The following is a 19,161-nucleotide window of genomic DNA, read 5'->3' on the forward strand; positions in this document are numbered from 1 at the left end:
TTGGCTTATTAAAAAAAATGATGTGTAAATTATATTTTAACGATACGGGTATTTTGGGTTTTATGGAAAACAACATTTTATATTTGTAAAACACAGTATGAACAAACGCATATTTCTCTATTCTTCCAAATCTATTGGTTCTGTTACATCAAATTCATCTTCATCTGATAATTTGAAAGCTAATATACTATTATCAACAAGATCTAGACCTTTTTTAACATCTTTGACTTCTTTAAAACCTGAACCATAAGGATCATTCTTATCCCTTGGTTCACCAAGTATTATATTGTTTAAATCTGGAATAGTTTTATTATCATTACTCTTGATATCGTTCATTTTATTTTCATCATCATCAGCGTCATCATCAGAATCAGAAGTTTGGAAACTTGGAACGGGTATATCAATATCCTCATCACCATTCTCACCAGATTCCACATCGTCTTCATTACCACCAAGTCCTCCAATTGCCTGTATTATTTGATGTAACTCTTTTTGAACAATTATGGCATTTGATGTTGGTTTAACAACCAAGACGAAAGTTTGCTTCTTTCTCTTCAATTGGATGGCTACTTCTTTGGATGCTTTAGACTATTAATTGTTAGTAATGAGTAAAACATCATAGATTGTAGTCAACTCACCATTTCTTACTCGAGTATCTGATGATATTTGCTTCTTTGTTGATCTTGTTGATGTTTTGTAAAGTTTATCAAATTCATAAATTTTGATAGAAAAAAAGCGCGAAATGAAAAGTTTATACCTGATTTTAGTACTGGTAAGACATATTGATCTTGGATTTTGTTTTGTTCCATAGGATAATGGTGGCTCATTTCAGCTTTATAGAGGCTCATAGAAATCTTGTAACAGGGTTGTACAAGAGGATCCAAACTCAGTTGAAGAATGTGGATTTGGAAAGATCATTGAAGAGAGATATGGTTGATAAAGTACGACATGAATTTAAAATTGGTAAAAGTTATCTTTCATCTGAAAAAGCTCAAAAAAGTTTGATTAATGCTGTTAAATTTGAACATAATCTAAAGAAGTTTTGTTTGCTTGGGGATCTTGAACTTTTGGAACCATTGAAATCTTCAACATCTTTAGAAAAATTTCGATTACATTCTAACACTAATAGAGAGAAACAATTAAATCCTAAATTACATAAAAATATAAGAAATCTTGAACCACTTGAAGAGCAACAAACTAAAAATTATATCACATCATTCATTAGATACAAGCATAAATATGGTAAATTACCATTACCAAAAGATATTGATCCAATAATGAAAGAAGAATTAATTAAACCTTTAGCATTATTTAAAAGAGCAGAATTTAATATTAAAATTGCAGAACAAAAAATTGCTAGAGGTCCATATAATATTAGAAAAACGTTGCATAATGATACTACATTTTTAAGAACTCCATGGAAACAAAGTCATTCTTTACATAAGGTAACTTTATCAGCTGTTAGAGCAGAACAAGCATATCAAGATATGAGACATTTATCAACAAACCCTGTGGAACAAGCATTATATGAAATGGAAGGTGATTGGGAAAAATTATATGGTGGTGATGATAAACCATGGAAACAATCTTTGAAAACAATTGCAAATGATCAATTTAAGATTGTTCAATCGAATAGATTATATTTTAAAGAATTTGAAAATTTTGTATTACCAATAAAGATGAAACAATATCAGGAAATTTCAAATCAGAAACATTATAAATTTAGAGATCGTTATTTAGAAATGGTTGAAAAAGTTCAAGAAAGTAATGCATATGATGAATTATTATCAAAAGAAACATTACCAAGTATTGTTAAAAGATATCGTATGGAAACTAGAAAATTGAAACATAAAAATACATAGAAACATAAAGAATTGCATAAAAAACAGTCATATATATGTATATATATAGGTCATCAAGATCATAATTTATAGAGCTAATGTACATAGAGTTATAATAGGGTACTTGTAATCAGATATCAGCATGGTATAATAATCACACTTGTAAGACGTATCCATTTATAGCTTTGGATTGGTCTTGTAAATATTCATAACTTTTATCATTATTTTCAACATCATCTTCATCATCACTATTAATATTCAATTGAGTGTTATCATCAACATCAACATCAACAATTTCAATATTATTTATAATTGGAGGTTCTGGATCTTTTTCCACAATTTTAATATCTTGTAACATTTGATTCATATTATCCATCATTTCATCTTTACTTGCTTTTGTATCATTTAAAGTCATACTATCCAAATTCTGTATAATATTCATAATTGAATCTGATTGATTTGATCTATTATTATATTTATCATAAACTTCATCTAATAAAGTCATATTAACTTCATATTTCATAGATCCATAAGGCAAAACTGTAATATCCTTACGAGCAAAGACAGCTTCATCTGATAATTGAGTCTTGTAAAATTCTGAACATTGATAATGAGTCTTGGAACAATATAGATTTAAATAAGCATATGGCAACATTTTGGATTTCTGATAACTCTTGGAATAATGATCTTTGATACGACCTGGTGATTCACAGCACATTGGATATCCACAAATCTTGTTGATGTTTCTTTCTTGTAAAATTTCACTATATGAACTTGGTGTTAAGAATCTTGAGATGAATTTGAGGAAGAACTTATCACACACATCTTCGGAAAGCTCTTCAATCAACGAAAGAGAAAGCTTGTTGGCTGCTGAAGGGGATAGGTTATCTGGGTGGCTGAAGCGTAGTAGTTTAGGCTTGAAGGAGTCGATTGTGATGATTTGCATGGTGTCTTTGTCTGATAGTCTTTGTGAGTTTGATGGTGATTTAAGTGATTTGTTTTATGGCCTCCTAAAATCTGTGTTTTTCCTCTCATTTTAAAAAATTGGTATGAAAACGAAATCAAAACATTGTAATCAAACCAAAACATCACCAGTCTTGAATCAGTTTGGAACAGAAGCCATAGAAAAGAAGACAAAGTGTTCCATTAGTTATGCCCAGATCACCATCCAAGTCTAAAAGACCAAGAAGTCGTACACTAAGCATCGTTTCTGGGAATTCTCATAGCACCTCATATAATTTGTACAAATTACTACTCAAAGAACTCGGAATTGATATTAGAGATCAAAGATTGAAAACAAGAGAAGATGATGATCCAGAGAGAAACATTGGTGGTTCAATATTGATCTCATCTGCTGAATCATTGGAGCAGATCTTGAATATGATCAAATTACCATTTTATCTTGAAAATTTCATCATTTTTGGTTTATTATCATGTTTAAATTCATTTCTTAAAATGTTGGTAATTTTACCAATAAAGATTATTATTGATATATCTGTTCTGATATATAAGTTTAGAAATCAATTCATAATAAGGAATAACCAAGAAAGAGTACCATTAAGAGATCATTTCAGTATAATCAATTCCAAGAATTTATTATTAGCTTCAATTTTATTTTTAGCTATGATTTCAAGTAACGTTGATACATCAAGAATTTATCATACTATAAGAGCTCAATCTTCTATAAAGCTATATGTTATGTTTGGTGTTTTGGAAATTGCAGATAAATTAATGGCCACAGTTAATCAAGATTTAATGAATGTATTATTTAGTTACAATACAATTTTAACAAAAGATTTAACTTCACTGGGATTATTTTGTTTATTTTATGGATTAAGTGTTGTTTTTCTATCTATACATACTGTTATCTTGATTTATCAAACCATTGCTTTGAATGTTGCAGCTAATTCTTATTCAAACTCTTTATTAACCTTATTATTATCAAATCAATTTGCAGAGATTAAAGGTGCTGTTTTCAAAAAAATTGATCGTGAAGGTTTATTTCAAATGAGTTGTGCAGATGTTGTTGAAAGGTTCCAACTATTAACAATGTTAACTATTATTAGTTTAAGAAATATTGTTCAAATTGGTAATGATTCAAATGGTATTGGATTAATACCAAATTCTTCATTTATAAGTTGGAATAAAGCCCTAGGGATAATTTTCGGTCCAACAATGATTGTTATTGGAAGTGAATTATTAGTTGATTGGGTTAAACATGCATATGTTACTAAATTTAATAAAATAAGACCTCAAATTTATAGTAAATTTTTAAATGTTTTCGCTAATGATATGGTTAATAATTTTAAAATTAGAGTTTCAAATAATAATGATGACAAGATACAACATAGAATTGGATTACCATTACCTGCTTTATTTGTTTTATTTATAGTCATGTCAAAAAATACTCTAAGTTGGTTTTTATTAGATAAATCTGTGAATGATTCCATATTGGGTCAAATTATTTGGACAAATTTATTTATATTTATTGTGACATTTATTACATTAGTTTTTTTTAAATTATTGATAGAATTGATTTTAATTAAATGGGCAAATCAAAAATTGAAAAAATTGAACTTACAATCCAAAAATATAAATACAGAAGATGATTATGTACCAGGATTGGTATCTGGTGGGATGGGTGCTATTGATGATGAATCAAGAACTTTACTTTATGATTCAAATGAAACCATACAACCTAGTTTAAATGAGATTAGACAGCGGAAAGAATCCAAGACGCAGGGGAACCTTAATGAAGTGACTAGATATAGAATGTTTTCCAAAAAGATTTGGTAATTTAATGAATAATGAAAAAATGAAGTATAAATTTAAATTGTACCCTCCCCATTCGAACCCTCTATCATTCACTTCCCTGTTATTTTGATTTTTTCCAAATCCCGTTAATTTTAATTTTTCCTTTTTCTTTGAATTCCCAATAGAAAGTTTGGAAAATCACCTTACGGAAAAAAAAAAAAAAAAAACCGAAATAAACTTATACGAATTTATACTGTGTAAACACTCTTTTATAGATCAAGAGTCAAGACAAGATATCAACAAGGGTAAAAAGTGTCTGTTGAAAAGCTCAAGGATCATCAAAGATGTCTTCTGCGTTAGCTAGGTCACAGTTTTTCTTCATGCGAAACTCTGCTGTTTTGAAAACAGCTAGAGCTTCATGCATCTCCAATTTTATTATACCTTCATGCTCAAACATATCGACACATTCTACTAAAAAAATTATTGGTTCTTCATTAACTAAAAGATCATCATTACAATCACAATCCAATAAATTCTCAAAATTTACTCGTTCAATCACTACATCTGCATCCAAAAAACATACCATTTCTGCTGCTTCAAATGCTACTATAAATCTTGCAAATCCTGATCAAATTTCTTCAAATCAAACTAAAACAGAATCAACTTTCAAACCAAAAAGAAATTTAATAAATACTAGTAAATATGTTGGATATTGGTTAATTGGTACTTCAGGCTTAGTTTTCGGTATTGTTGTTCTTGGTGGTTTAACTCGTTTAACTGAATCTGGCTTATCTATTACAGAATGGAAACCAGTTACAGGTTCTATACCACCATTAACTCAAAAAGATTGGGAGGAAGAATTTAATAAATATAAAGATTCACCAGAATTTAAACAATTAAATTCTCATATTACATTAGAAGAATTTAAATTTATTTTCTTTATGGAATGGGCTCATAGATTATGGGGTAGAGCTATTGGTGTTGTTATGTTATTACCAGCTGCATATTTCGCATACTCGAGAAAAACTTCACCAAGAGTTAATAGAAGAATGATTGGTCTTGTTGCATTATTAGGTTTACAAGGGTTTATTGGTTGGTGGATGGTTAAATCTGGTTTAGATGAAGAAGGATTAAAAGAAAGAAGATCTAAACCAACTGTTTCACAATATAGATTAACTACACATCTTGGTGCTGCTTTTTTACTTTATATGGGTATGATTTGGACCGGTTTAGAAATTTTAAGAGAATCTAAATGGACATCAAATCCTAAAAATGCATTTGAAATTTTCCAAAAATTAGATAATCCAGCTTTAAAACCATTAAGAAATATTTCATTAGCATTAATTGGTTTAACATTTTTAACTGCAATGTCTGGTGGTCTTGTTGCTGGGTTAGATGCAGGTTTAATTTATAATACATTCCCACATATGGGTGATGATATAATACCAAGTAGAAGAGAATTATTTGATGATTTATTTGCAGGAAAAGAAGATAAATCTGATAAATTTTGGAGAAATATGTTGGAAAATCCTGCAACTGTTCAATTAAATCATAGAATTTTAGCAATGACTACATTTTTTTCAATTTTAGCTACACATCTTTATGCTAATAGAATTAAGTATGTTATACCAAAATCTGCAAATAGATCATTACATGCAGTTATGGGAGTTGTTACATTACAAGCTGCATTAGGTATTTCAACTTTAATTTATTTAGTTCCAATTCCATTAGCCTCGGCTCATCAAGCTGGTGCTTTAGCTTTATTAACTTCAGCTTTAATTTTTGCAGCTAATTTAAGAAAACCAAGAACTCCAATTAGAGTTTTAACTTCAGGTATTCATGTTCAAAATATTAAGAAGGCTAAACAAGGTTCAAAAATTTTAAGTGAAGCTTCCAAATTGGCAAAATAAAGAGGTCAATTAACAAAAAAGAATAAAATTATTTATAGATAGGAGGAGTATATATATATATATCATGTAAATATGTTAATAGTAAACGATTTAATGTTTTAATGAATCAGATTATTCAGTTTATTTGTAGAACAAAGATGCTCTCTATATATCTCTCCAAGTTACTAAATTCGCGGGTAGAAAGAAAAACCAAAATTGGTGAAAATCAAGAATATCAACAACTTTACAAACCATCAAAGCACAGAATAAACTATAGACAAGTCAAATATGTTATTCTTATCTTTTTTCAAAACATTAGTTGATCGTGAAGTGAGTATTTTTCTGTCCAGACTGTGCTCTGGTCTTTTTGGTGGAATCGTTTTTACTAACAATCAATTAGGTTACCGTTGAAGTAAGTTGAGAAGTAATATAAAGAGAAGAAGAATAATAGACTAATAAAGCACCACAGCTTAAAAATGGTATTGAATTAAGAGGTACTTTGAAAACAGCAGATCAATATTTCAATTTAAAATTAGATAATGTTAGTACAAGTAATGAATTAAAATTTCCACATCTTTCATCAGTTAAGAGTATATTTTTAAGAGGTTCAACAGTTAGATATGTTCATATAAGTAAAACAGATGTTGATACAAATCTACTACAGGATGCAGCAAGAAGGGGTATGTATAATAAAGTATTAGCTCAAGGGATCCAAATTACTAACATCTATTTAAAATAGAAGCTTTAGCTACTTCAGGTAAACCAATTGGAGGTAGATGAATTTAAAAGAAAACATATATTATTTTTATTGATTTTATTTCCAATGTATAATAGCTTAATGATATAATGGTACGATTAAAGTTCAATTGAAGATGTAGTTGATAATTTATAAAATTGGAATTGATAAAATAACAGATTATTTGAAGATAAGAAGTGATTATATTCAATTTAGCCTTAGATAAACCAGGATAAATGGATTAAGTGTTCATCACAAAGTCAAGAAGAAGGTATATTGATCCCAAATGAATCATATTATGGAGTCTAAAACCTTATACAATGCTTTAGAAAGACCATAAAGTGCACTAAATGTTGTAAACAAATTAAGCCAAAAACTCTAGAACCCACCCTCGTTAATAAAATATAAGCACCAAAATGGCTCTAATAGAAAAACTCTTTCCTGGTAGTGTAAGAAGCTACAATTCAAAACCTATCCGAATCTATCATTTAGTAACTAGAATCTCAAAACCATATTAAAATTGATGATTTATTAAATAAAGTATAGTTTTAATGTCTATATTTTCGAGGCTAAATTACCCTGAACAGCAATTTCCGGCCCGCTACACGTGACTTTTAGCACAGACATATAATAGCACCTGCTCTTGCTTACATCCGATGCTGTTATGGCATTTTAGTGGGATCGTTAGCACTTTTGTCTGTTTTCAGGCTGTTTTATTTCAGATGATAGTGTCCTGGTTCGATTTCTGCGGAATTTGAATTCTAGCCGCCATGAGTAATCTGGTTAGGCAGATTCTGGCAATGGTTGTTGAACAGCTGAAGGGGAGAAATCCAGCACAGCACTTCAACCCGTGGAAAGGCGATCAGGATGGCACTTCTCTGGTTAAAAAATGGTTTGTTCAGATTAGGTAGTGAAACCATTTTTTTTGCAGTTTTTCTTGAATTTTTTATTTAGTACTCATCTCATCTCATAACAGAACATAATAATAGCTTATGGTGATTTGAATCAATGTCACCCAAAAAAGTTTCATTTTATAACTTATATTCAAGGTGTAATGGATTCTTCCGTTCAAATCAAAATCCTGATGAATATTTAGCCTCGTTAAAAGGATCAAACGTTCCAATTAGATTAAGAGATTATGAATTTGAATTACCAGATTCTGAATTATTAAATATTCTTCATTATTATATTTCTCATAAGTTCCCAAATCATGAAGGAATATTTGATGAAACTGCTTTATTAGCCCTGGGGATGATTATGGAATATTGGATTGATGAAATCATTGGTGATAATGGTCATGGGTTATATATTGAATATGTTGAGCCTGGTAAAAGAAGGAAATATAAATCAAGAAAAAAGAGAAAAATTATAAAAGAGAATGGAATGGATACAGATGAATAGATTACAAGTTTAAGAAAGGAAAGAAAGCATAAATAGATATTATTAGAGACAATAATCAAAAAAAAAAACATGTGTGTGTTTTCAAATGTTCAATATGGTAATTCACTACCATCATGTGTTAAGAATTTACCATTATCACTAGCAGTTAATGAATTTATTATTTTCAATTCTCTAGTGACACCTTCTTGAACACTTAAAGTATTTTTGACAACATAATCTAATAAAGTTTGATCCGGTTCAAATTCTTTTTTCAATGCACCAAAATCATCATCAGATACATTTTCATTTTTTTTAGTATTTATTAACCCAGGATGATAATTTATAACAATAAAACCTTCATTTGCTAATTCAAAACTTAAGATTTTACCTAATGAATTTGAACCAGCTTTTGATAAACAATATGGTGCACATGGATATTGTTTATTTAAAAAAAATGGGAATTCACCAATTGATCCCAAGATACTTGATGTGAAGATAATTTTTCTTGTTTTCTTTTTCAATAAATATGGTTTTAATATTTTTAAAGTTTCAATTGGACCTAATGTATTAATTCTTAAGAATTGTAAATAATCATCTAATGAAGAATCTAATACATTTGTAATTGAATCATTTTTAGCAGCATTTGCAATGAATACATCAATACCTTTATCCAATTTTGCCAATTCATTAGCCAAGGATTCATAATTAGATTGATAATTATCACTATTATAATCTAATCTTAAAATTGTTAAATTTGGATTTTTAGTAACAAATACTTCTGGATAATCATCAATACGACGTAAAGTTGCAATAACATGATTTGAAGGATCTTGTAATAATTGTTTAACTAGTTCTAAACCAATACCACGGTTTGTTCCTGTAATGAAGTAAGTTGTTTCTGTCATTGTTTAAATAGTCATTGAAATCAATTGATCATATAATATACTTTTGAGTTAAAAAGATTATATTTTAAAATCCCCAGAGCAATAATTTATACCCATGAATTCCAGTGATCTGCTGCCCCTGATCTAAATTAAGTTATACAAGAAGACATTGTAATTACATGGTTATTTGAGCTAAGAAGTCAGGATAAATTCCGTTAGGTAGATAATTGGGATTAAAATTAATATTGAATCACATAATTGAAACCATTTAATTGCATTTACTAGCGTTTCCTTTTAGTTCCATCTCTTTTGTGGTCTTTTATGTCAAGAGTCTATACTGGTGTTTCCCTTACCATGCGATGCCCATATGATAAAAATTTTAAATTATGAAAAATTTAATTTAAACATGTAAACATATACAACATAGATCTCATTACAAGCTTTAATATTATCAAAATGGGTAAAAGAAACTTTAGAGGTAGAAATTATAAAGGTAAAAATCAATCCAGAGATCCAGCAGAACAAAAAAATGGATGGGATGAAATCGTTAGAGAAAATGAAAAATGGGAAAATTATTATAAATCACAAAATTTAATGAATGATGAAGATTTCCAAATTTTTAAAAAATTTTGTCAAAATCAATTACCATTAACTTTTAGAATTACAGGTTCAAAATCTCATGCAAATGAAATTTTAAAAATTTTTAAAGAAAGACATTTAAAATATCTTTCAAATTTAGAATTTGATGGTGAACCATTAAAAGCTCCACAATCATTATCATGGTATCCAAATGAATTAGCATGGCAAATTGATGTTCCAAAACAAGTTATTCGTAAAAATGAAAATTTTGCTAAAACTCAAAGATTTTTGGTTATTGAAACTGAAGTTGGTAATATAAGTAGACAAGAAGCAGTTTCAATGATTCCACCAATTTTATTAAAAGTTGAACCACATCATAAAGTCTTGGATATGTGTGCAGCACCAGGTTCCAAGACTGCACAATTAATTGAATCATTACATTCAGTTGATGATCCAACTGGATTTGTTGTTGCTAATGATTCTGATCATAAAAGAGCTCATATGTTAATTCATCAAGTTAAAAGATTAAATTCACCAAATTTATTAGTTGTAAATCATGATGCACAATTTTTTCCAAAAACAAAATTAGGTGATGAATTTATGAAATTTGATAGAATCTTGTGTGATGTTCCATGTTCAGGTGATGGTACTATTCGTAAAAATGCACAAATTTGGAATAAATGGTCAATTGGTGATGGTATTGGATTAAATCCATTACAATATAAAATTTTACAAAGAGGTTTAGATTTATTAGCTAAAGGTGGTAGATTAGTTTATTCAACATGTTCTCTTAATCCAATGGAAAATGAATCTGTTATTTTACAAGCTTTAAGAAAGAATAAAGATGTTAGAATTGTTAAAACTGAAATTCCAGGTTTGGTTTATTCAAAAGGTTTAAAAAATTGGAAAGTTATTGGTAAAGATTATGAAGAAAAACAAAAAGGTCAAGAAGATAATTATGGTGATGAATTATTCCCACCAAGTGAAGATGAAGATTATAATTTAGATGATTGTATTAGAGTTTATCCTCATCAACAAAATACTGGTGGTTTTTTCATTACAGTTTTAGAAAAAATTCAAGAAGATGGTGAAGAAGAACCATTGAAAAAGAAGGCTAAAATTGAAACTAAAACTACAAGTACCACTACTAAAAAGGAAAAATTATCAAATAGTTCAAATGATGCAGTTGAACCTTTTAATTTCCTTTCTAAGGATCAAGAAGAATTAATTAAATGTTGGAAATTTTATGGTATAAATCCTGAAAACACTGTTATTACAGAAAATTGTTTTGTTAGAAATGCCACAGGGGAACCATCAAGAATAATATATTTATCAAGTCCAATTGCAAAAGAATATTTATTATTAAATGAAGAAAAATTAAAAATTATTCATTCAGGTGTTAAGATATTTGTTTCTCAAAGAACAGATTTAGATTGTAAATGGAGAATTCAAAGTGAAGCATTACCAATTATCAAGAAACATTTAAGTGATGTTAGAATGTTATCATGTTCAATGGAATTATTTGAAAAATTATTAAAAGAAGCATTTCCAAAATATGAAGAATTAGAAAATTTAAAAATTGATTTAGATTTTACATCAAAGATTACAAAATTAAGTCAAGGTTGTGCATTTATTACTATAAAGAGAGATGTTAATGATGAATTAGAAGAATTAATTTTCCCAGTTTGGGTTGGTAATAAATGTGTTAATTTAATGTTATCCAAAAAGGAAACATTTGAAGTTTTATATAGAGTTTTCAATGTTGAAACTTCAGCTCAACAAGAATATAAACAAGGTCCAACAGGTCCAAGAAAGGCAATTGGTGAAGAATCTAAAGAAGAAACAACTGAAACTGTTGAAGAAACACCAGAAGTTAAAGAAACTACTGAAGAACCAGAAGTTAAAGAACCAGAAACTAAAGAAACTGAATCCACTGAAACTGAAACTAAATAGATATAATCTTTACTTGTATAATAGAATAACAAATAATCATACTTAATCGCTTGTATCACTTTAAATCATCTGATATTTGATATCCACAGTTCTTATATAATACTCGGAATTAACTCCATAAAATGTATGGCTTAAAAGTTAAAACTCTTTGTACTATATTCACACTAGGCTTATATGGCTTATTGCTTACAACTGTTATGGGGTATTGCTTATTATGGTGTTGTGTGGCTTTAGATTACAAATTGATAATAAGACTGGGCAATGAAGTGGTATATAAACATGGATTTATCCCTGGAATTATGAGTATCCAATATCTATAACTTCTATAATATCAAAGTCAACAGTTCAACAATATGTCAAAAGTTCAATCTCAATCAATTTCAATAGAATTAAAGAATCCAAATGGTGTTAAAGAAGGATATGAAGATTATTCTGGTAAATTACCATCAACAACTAGGAAAAGATTAGAAAAATATGGTATTGATTTATCAAAAGGTTATCCTAAAAGACCTAATGAAATTCCATTGTTTCTTGATGATGCTTATAAGATTAGAAATCAAGTTAATCCTGAATATGTTGAACGTGGTATTGGTGCTGATCCTGAAAAGAAGGCATTATTTAGTGGTGCTAAACAAGTTGTTAATTTGACCAAGTATATTGGTACTGAAATTATTGGATTACAATTACAAGATTTGAATGAAAAACAATTAGATGAATTAGCTTTACTTATCGCTGAAAGAGTTGTTGTTGTTTTCAGAGATCAAGATCTTTCACCACAAAAACACTTGGAGATTGGTTCTTATTATGGTGAAGTCGAGGTTCATCCATTAACTGCACAAGTTTTACCTGGTTCTACTGTTGTATGGGATAAATTTAATAGAGGTGGTCCATTAATCGAGTTCCAAAAGGGGGCTTCAGGTTCTTATTGGCATACAGATTTAGATCATGAATTTTCACCAGCTGGTATAACTCATTTACATTTGGATAGTATTCCTTCAGTTGGAGGTGATACGGGGTATATATCAGGTTATGCAGCATTTGATAAATTAAGTCCAAGTTTCCAAAAATTTTTAGAAGGTAAAAAGGCAATTCATAAATCTGCACATCGTTATTATAAACGTGATGATTTATTAGCAGGACCTCAACATTTGGAAAGAGAACATGATTTAGTTGTTACACATCCTGTTACTGGTTGGAAATCATTATTTGTTAATCCTGCACATGTTGTTCGTATTGTTGGTTTGGAAAGGGATGAATCAGATTTAATTTTGAAGTACTTGAATGATGTTTTTGCAAAGAACTTGGATATTCAAGTTAGAATTAATTGGCAAGGTTCAGGCCCGGGTGAAGATGGTATTATTAAACCAGTTAGTGTTCTTTGGGATAATAGAATTTCTCAACATGTTGCAATTCCAGATTATAATGATTCATGGGAAGGTTCTGTTAGACATGCACATAGAGTTACAAGTTTATCAATACCAACTAAATTTGATCCAGAATCCAAGAGTCAAAGAGAAGCATTGGGGTTAGATAAAAAATAATCTACATTGTATTGTTTTCTCCATAAAGTTATTAAATTACATATAAACATGAGGTATCTTTTTTTGTAGAACTGAATAAATCAAAAACCTGTAATGACTGTGTTGAACAGTGATAATATTAGTACGAAGTACTAATATTGTTGTGTGATAGTAAATACTAATATATTAACTAATACTTCGTATTAGTTGATAATTGGTACTTCGTACCAATGATATTAGTACTCAGTACTTCGTACTTCGTACTATGTTCTTGTTATTGATCTTTCTTTAATCTGTTTCAATAAATCATTTGATTTTTGTTCATTTTTTTCAATAATAAGCGATTTTAAACATTTATTTTCCATTTCTAATTTTTGAATCTTTAGGTTATATTGATTAATTTTTTCTTTTAATTCATTTAAATTTTTTTCCATTTCTTGTTCTTTTAATTTTTTTTTAATTCTAAATCTTGCACTTGCTGCTGTATTTCTCTTCTTCTTGTCAAATTCATTATAAGCATCATTTGGAATTGATGGAGAATTTATTGAAATTTTTGATTCTGATTTAATTTCTGGTTGTTGTTGTATTTGTTTTGGTTCTGTTTGTTTTGGTTCTATTGGTAATGGTTCTTTAAAAGTATCTTTATTTAATTCAAAAGATAAGTTTTCATCAGGTATTTGATTAACTTGATTTTGGAATTCTTGTTGATTTTCAAATTTAAGATCTTGAGAGATTGGGAATTGATCAAAATCAAAGAATGAAGAATCAGTGAATGAAGCTAAATCATTTTGATCTGATGGGAATTGTAGAGTATCAAAAGATTCTAAATTTAATTTTGATATATAGTCTAAACTGTTGTAAGACATGATGAGTATTAATGGGATACCACGAGATATGGAACTGATAGACTGGATAATTTGTGATATATAAATGTGACTGTGTGACTGTGTGACTGACTAGTACTGATTCAATAAACTAATAACTAATAACTCTCTGTTGTTGATAGTCCTTGTTTAGTTGTTTTATTCTTGAACTAGTTTTTTTAATTGCTGATGAAAATGAAAACGAAAATGAAAAAACTGACTAATAATTTTTCCTTCTGAGCAAAGGCCGGTGAAGGTGAAATGAATTGATTGGAATCAGTGGAAACTTGAAAGTTAAGCGATGAACAGACTGAATAGATTGTATTATATCTTATATCATATATTTGTATTCTGTTGTATTATATATTCTATTATATACTATCTTTTATATACTTGATCTCTGATTATCACTCGTTGTCACTCGTTGTCAGTTACTGGTAGTTGTCAGATCTCATTTGTAATCATAAAGTTGATCAAAGGATAACGGGATAACTCTCCGTTCGGAACAATGTCGGAGTGTTATTAATATAAGAGTGGTAGTAAGAGTAAGAGTAATAGTAGTATAGTAATAGTAGTATTATACTGGTTACTTCTATTAGTAGTACTACTACTAGTACTAGTAGTTTTGGTTATGTGTTTTGAACGTCAGGGTAATACTTTTATAATCACGTGACAATACCCATAGTATACTCATTTATATTTAATACTCATCAGTAAACAATTCTATTCATTATACTATTCTACAACACATCAACCACACAATGAGTCAAGACACACAGTCCTCTATCACCGCACAGGAATACATCTCTTCACAGAATGCTTTAGAGAAACAAGCGAGAGAACTAATGCCATATGATCCAAATACTTGTACTTATTCAATGGGATCAATACGTCAACAAATATATGCTTGTTTGACATGCTTGGAAAAAACTAATCAATTATCCGGAGTTTGTTATTCATGTTCTATACAATGTCATCATGATCATAACTTGATAGAATTATTCACCAAGCGAAATTTTAATTGTGATTGTGGTACAACAAGAACTCAATTCCCATGTTCACTAAGATCAAATTCAAAAGATGATTTACCCAGTAATGATAATATTTATAATCAAAATTATAAAGGTATATTCTGTGATTGTTCAAAACCTTATAATCCATTAGAAGAAAAATCAAATATGTTACAATGTATATTTGGTGATCAATGTAATGAAGATTGGTATCATGATTATTGTATTATGGGTCTTGATCATTATGATGTGGATGACACAAATCATGATGATAATGATAAAAGTGTTAATAAATTAGACTCACTAGGTGAACCTGAACAAGATGCTCAAACTCAATTGGAAAAAAATTTACAAAATAATGATTCAATTGGTGATAAAAGAAAACAAGATGATAACCCAGATGATCAAGATTCTGAACCTGTATTAAATGGATTCCCAAATTTAGACGATTTTGATTGTTTTATATGTTGGAAATGTATAAATCATCATAAACCAATATTTGATAAAATTAAATTAAATAATGAAATTGTTCTTACAACAGTGGATAAAATTACATCCAAATCATTAATTGAAAGAAATGAAATAATAAAATCAAATACCAATTCATTATTACATAAAAAAAGAAAAATTGATTATGATTATTCAATTTTTTTAAAACATAATCATGAAGAAAATTTTACATATTTATACAACACAACAACAGATCAAGAAATTAAATCATTCCTACAAACCCATCCACATTTATTAAAAGATGAACCAATTTATGAACCACCCCAGGATGAATCAGATGATGATAATTCTTCAATTTATGACCTGGGTGCAAGGGCTATAAATAACTTACCAAGAGATAAAGCTATTGAGGGGGTTCAAGCTTATCAAAATATTAAAGATAAATTGAAGGAGTTCCTGAAACCTTTTGCTAAAGATGGGAAGATTGTGGGTGAAGAAGATGTTAAAGGGTTTTTTGAGAATATAAAGAAATAATACCACTAAATAATACCGTTAGGTATTATTTTGGTATTACTAAAAGGAAGATAGCAAAAATGATACCTGAAAGGTATCATATTGAATTGAAATAATCAAACCATAAGGTAAATAACAAAAATGATACCTGAAAGGTATCATATTGAAAGCAATCAATCAATCCATAAGATAAATAACAAAAATGATACCAAAATATCGTTAGATATTTGGTATTATTTTGAATTAAGTTGAAATAGAGTATAAGATAAATAACAAAAATAATACCATTTGGTATTATTTTGAATATACGTTCAATTGAAAAAAAAGTATTACAAAATTACATGAACAATATGCTAAATTAATTAATTAATGCAAATACATATAACACCTCTCTATTCATAATTTTTTAATAATTCATCAATTTTTTTGAAAACATCAATATGTAAAATTTCATCTTTATAAATTAATGAACCTTTTTTAAAAATTTCAGGTTCTTCATTATAATTTATACCAAATTCTTTAAATAATATTTCATTTTTATCACTTGCAAGTGTTCCCTTTAATCTTGTTTCAGCTTCCTGGGTTGTTAATCCACCTTTCTCCACTAAAGTCCAAAATGTTGTATTATATAAATTATTTATATGTGTATCAACAAATCTCCAAAGAATATAATCTTTTAATATAGATAAATTAGGGTAAGCCACAGCTCGACAATCAAAACTTGGTAAATTATTTAAATTTAATGGACTATCTGGGAAAAATTTTGACCATAATGCAATATAGTTACCTGTAAATATACTAACAAATGTTGAAATTAATTTTGATTCACGTCTATTAAATAATTGTGTATCAGGTTTTAATATAAATGAATATTCATCACTTTCTCCAAATGCTAATATAACATCTTTTATTGATCTTTTGACATTTATAGCTGCTGCATTTGCTAATTTCAGGGCTCTTAAATCATTTGGTTTAATAAAATTATAATCTTTTGAAAATTTATGGAAACTTTTACCATCTATACGAATCACTATGAATGTGTTTGGTAATAATATTCTATCTTGTTCAAATTCTTTAACATATTCATATCTTGATTTAGCCATTGTGTTTAGATCTGGTGTTTTTATGACTTTTTTGACCTTATTTATGGTTCATGGTTATATAAAAAATTCTTTAAAGAATAGATTCGCGATGATTATTAGTACTACGCGAAAACGCGCGGGCATATAAACATATAAACGCGAGATTTCAATTTATGGAAAATATTGGATCTATATTTTAGATCTATAAAATTATACAGGGTATTTCTATTATAATAATGACTGTCACCAAGAATAATACCAATGGGGCAAATACTCAAGGAGCTTCAATTTCAAAACCTAAAACACCAAATAATGATGATCCATTGAACGATCCTGTACGTCAAAAATTACTTGAAGATACTGCCAAAAAAATTACCGAAATTCTCAGGGGGCATACACTACCAACTGTTTATGATCCATACAAGGGACATCCAGATCCAGAATGGCAAAGATGGAAAGATGCTTTCCTTCCAGACTATAAATTACACAAGAAATATCTTTTTTCCATTTATATAGAAGGTGAAAAAACAATTAGAAATGTTATTGAGAATGGTTTGATTTTCCCTGATTTACCAAAATTAGAAAAATTATCTACAATTTATTATACTATTATAAAAGGTATTTCATTAATTGATGAAGATATCCAAGATAAGTTTATACAATCTGAAGCAGATGGTAAAATTCAAATTATTAAAGATTATAAATGTTCAATGTGTTTTAAAAGTTTATTTGAAGCTGAAAAGTTAGTAGATTATAAAGATGAATATTCGTTGAATATTAAAGAACCAAATCATAAATGTGATATTAATGATATTATGAATACATTCCCAAATGATCAAGTTAAAATTTTAAAAGATTATAAAACCAAAGAACCAGATTTTGATGATTATGATAATCCTTATATTGATGGTTATGATTGTGATGATGATAATGAGTATATGAAATTCAATGGACTTTGCTTAACTGATACATTCACTAAAACAGAATTATGGAATATTTATAAACAATTAGATTCAAATGTTGAATTTTTCAAAAAATTCTTGATATTAACTAAAAGACGTGAAGCATTAACAGACCATTGTATCAAGACATTAATTAAACCAATGGGATCAATTTTCAGAATTCATGTAATGTTTGATGTTAGTCATTCAAATCAAAAAAGTAAAATAGAAGGTATAGCTGCGGAGTTTTCTATATTTATTCTTCAAAGTTGTGGAATGATTGTACATGATGATTTGAAAATTTTATCTTCAAAATTGGGATTCAAAAGAATAATATTCAGACCAAAATTTTTGTACAAATCATATGCTGACCGTGTTTTAAAATTATTTAAAAAGGACAAATCTGCTCTAGAGAAAGAGCTCAAAGCTAGTGGACTTCATTTACGTAAATCCCAAAGAACCAATGAAATATTGGAATGAATTATGTATAAATGAACAAGTAACAAAGTCCCATGAACTCCTGGTAGTTAACAGCCATCTTTTTACCGCGCTCCTGGTACTTAACATATTTCCATGAACTCCTGGTACTTAACAAATTTCCATGAACTCCTGGTACTTAACAAAGTTCCACCAACTCCTGGTACTTAACAAAGTTCCATCAACTCCTGGTAGTTAACACTCATCTTTGTACCACTTGACAAATTTCCATCAACTCCTGGTAGTTAACAAATTTCCATGAACTCCTGGTACTTAACAAATTTCCATG

At 28.6% G+C, this 19,161-nt stretch overlaps 13 protein-coding genes across 13 annotated transcripts; 8 read left to right on the top strand and 5 right to left on the bottom strand.

Moving 5' to 3' along the window:
• Positions 1-117: 117 nt before the first annotated feature.
• On the bottom strand, positions 118-641 carry BN7_460 (uncharacterized protein; the record flags this gene model as incomplete). The annotated part of the gene is made up of 2 exons (XM_011279018.1): positions 118-566; positions 635-641. 2 exons carry the CDS (start codon positions 639-641, stop codon positions 118-120), a joined length of 456 nt encoding a protein of 151 aa, XP_011277320.1.
• Positions 642-815: 174 nt separating this feature from the next.
• BN7_461 (uncharacterized protein) lies at positions 816-1,862 on the top strand (the record flags this gene model as incomplete). Its single annotated transcript, XM_011279019.1, has 1 exon — positions 816-1,862. The coding sequence occupies one exon, from the start codon at positions 816-818 to the stop codon at positions 1,860-1,862; it is 1,047 nt and encodes a 348-aa protein (XP_011277321.1).
• Positions 1,863-1,995: 133 nt separating this feature from the next.
• On the bottom strand, positions 1,996-2,787 carry BN7_462 (Rtr1/RPAP2 family protein phosphatase; the record flags this gene model as incomplete). Its single annotated transcript, XM_011279020.1, has 1 exon — positions 1,996-2,787. One exon carries the CDS (start codon positions 2,785-2,787, stop codon positions 1,996-1,998), a length of 792 nt encoding a protein of 263 aa, XP_011277322.1.
• Positions 2,788-2,993: 206 nt separating this feature from the next.
• On the top strand, positions 2,994-4,637 carry EMP65 (Emp65p; the record flags this gene model as incomplete). The annotated part of the gene is made up of 1 exon (XM_011279021.1): positions 2,994-4,637. The coding sequence occupies one exon, from the start codon at positions 2,994-2,996 to the stop codon at positions 4,635-4,637; it is 1,644 nt and encodes a 547-aa protein (XP_011277323.1).
• A 302-nt stretch (positions 4,638-4,939) lies between these two features.
• COX15 (Cox15p) lies at positions 4,940-6,505 on the top strand (the record flags this gene model as incomplete). Its single annotated transcript, XM_011279022.1, has 1 exon — positions 4,940-6,505. The coding sequence occupies one exon, from the start codon at positions 4,940-4,942 to the stop codon at positions 6,503-6,505; it is 1,566 nt and encodes a 521-aa protein (XP_011277324.1).
• A 1,485-nt stretch (positions 6,506-7,990) lies between these two features.
• Positions 7,991-8,621, top strand: RRN10 (Rrn10p; the record flags this gene model as incomplete). Its single annotated transcript, XM_011279023.1, has 2 exons — positions 7,991-8,127; positions 8,270-8,621. The coding sequence occupies 2 exons, from the start codon at positions 7,991-7,993 to the stop codon at positions 8,619-8,621; spliced, it is 489 nt and encodes a 162-aa protein (XP_011277325.1).
• An 89-nt stretch (positions 8,622-8,710) lies between these two features.
• Positions 8,711-9,505, bottom strand: BN7_466 (SDR family oxidoreductase; the record flags this gene model as incomplete). The annotated part of the gene is made up of 1 exon (XM_011279024.1): positions 8,711-9,505. One exon carries the CDS (start codon positions 9,503-9,505, stop codon positions 8,711-8,713), a length of 795 nt encoding a protein of 264 aa, XP_011277326.1.
• Positions 9,506-9,940: 435 nt separating this feature from the next.
• Positions 9,941-12,016, top strand: NCL1 (tRNA (cytosine-C5-)-methyltransferase; the record flags this gene model as incomplete). Its single annotated transcript, XM_011279025.1, has 1 exon — positions 9,941-12,016. One exon carries the CDS (start codon positions 9,941-9,943, stop codon positions 12,014-12,016), a length of 2,076 nt encoding a protein of 691 aa, XP_011277327.1.
• A 353-nt stretch (positions 12,017-12,369) lies between these two features.
• Positions 12,370-13,557, top strand: BN7_468 (TauD/TfdA dioxygenase family protein; the record flags this gene model as incomplete). Its single annotated transcript, XM_011279026.1, has 1 exon — positions 12,370-13,557. The coding sequence occupies one exon, from the start codon at positions 12,370-12,372 to the stop codon at positions 13,555-13,557; it is 1,188 nt and encodes a 395-aa protein (XP_011277328.1).
• A 242-nt stretch (positions 13,558-13,799) lies between these two features.
• On the bottom strand, positions 13,800-14,402 carry MET28 (Met28p; the record flags this gene model as incomplete). The annotated part of the gene is made up of 1 exon (XM_011279027.1): positions 13,800-14,402. The coding sequence occupies one exon, from the start codon at positions 14,400-14,402 to the stop codon at positions 13,800-13,802; it is 603 nt and encodes a 200-aa protein (XP_011277329.1).
• A 758-nt stretch (positions 14,403-15,160) lies between these two features.
• BN7_470 (putative E3 ubiquitin-protein ligase) lies at positions 15,161-16,393 on the top strand (the record flags this gene model as incomplete). The annotated part of the gene is made up of 1 exon (XM_011279028.1): positions 15,161-16,393. The coding sequence occupies one exon, from the start codon at positions 15,161-15,163 to the stop codon at positions 16,391-16,393; it is 1,233 nt and encodes a 410-aa protein (XP_011277330.1).
• Positions 16,394-16,764: 371 nt separating this feature from the next.
• On the bottom strand, positions 16,765-17,475 carry THG1 (tRNA guanylyltransferase; the record flags this gene model as incomplete). The annotated part of the gene is made up of 1 exon (XM_011279029.1): positions 16,765-17,475. The coding sequence occupies one exon, from the start codon at positions 17,473-17,475 to the stop codon at positions 16,765-16,767; it is 711 nt and encodes a 236-aa protein (XP_011277331.1).
• A 215-nt stretch (positions 17,476-17,690) lies between these two features.
• CSN9 (Csn9p) lies at positions 17,691-18,875 on the top strand (the record flags this gene model as incomplete). Its single annotated transcript, XM_011279030.1, has 1 exon — positions 17,691-18,875. The coding sequence occupies one exon, from the start codon at positions 17,691-17,693 to the stop codon at positions 18,873-18,875; it is 1,185 nt and encodes a 394-aa protein (XP_011277332.1).
• Between the last annotated feature and the right edge of the window lie 286 nt (positions 18,876-19,161).

Source organism: Wickerhamomyces ciferrii, contig 00007 (genome assembly GCF_000313485.1).
Source record: "Wickerhamomyces ciferrii WGS project CAIF00000000 data, strain NRRL Y-1031 F-60-10, contig 00007, whole genome shotgun sequence".
In the NCBI taxonomy this organism is placed as follows: domain Eukaryota; kingdom Fungi; phylum Ascomycota; class Saccharomycetes; order Phaffomycetales; family Wickerhamomycetaceae; genus Hansenula; species Hansenula ciferrii.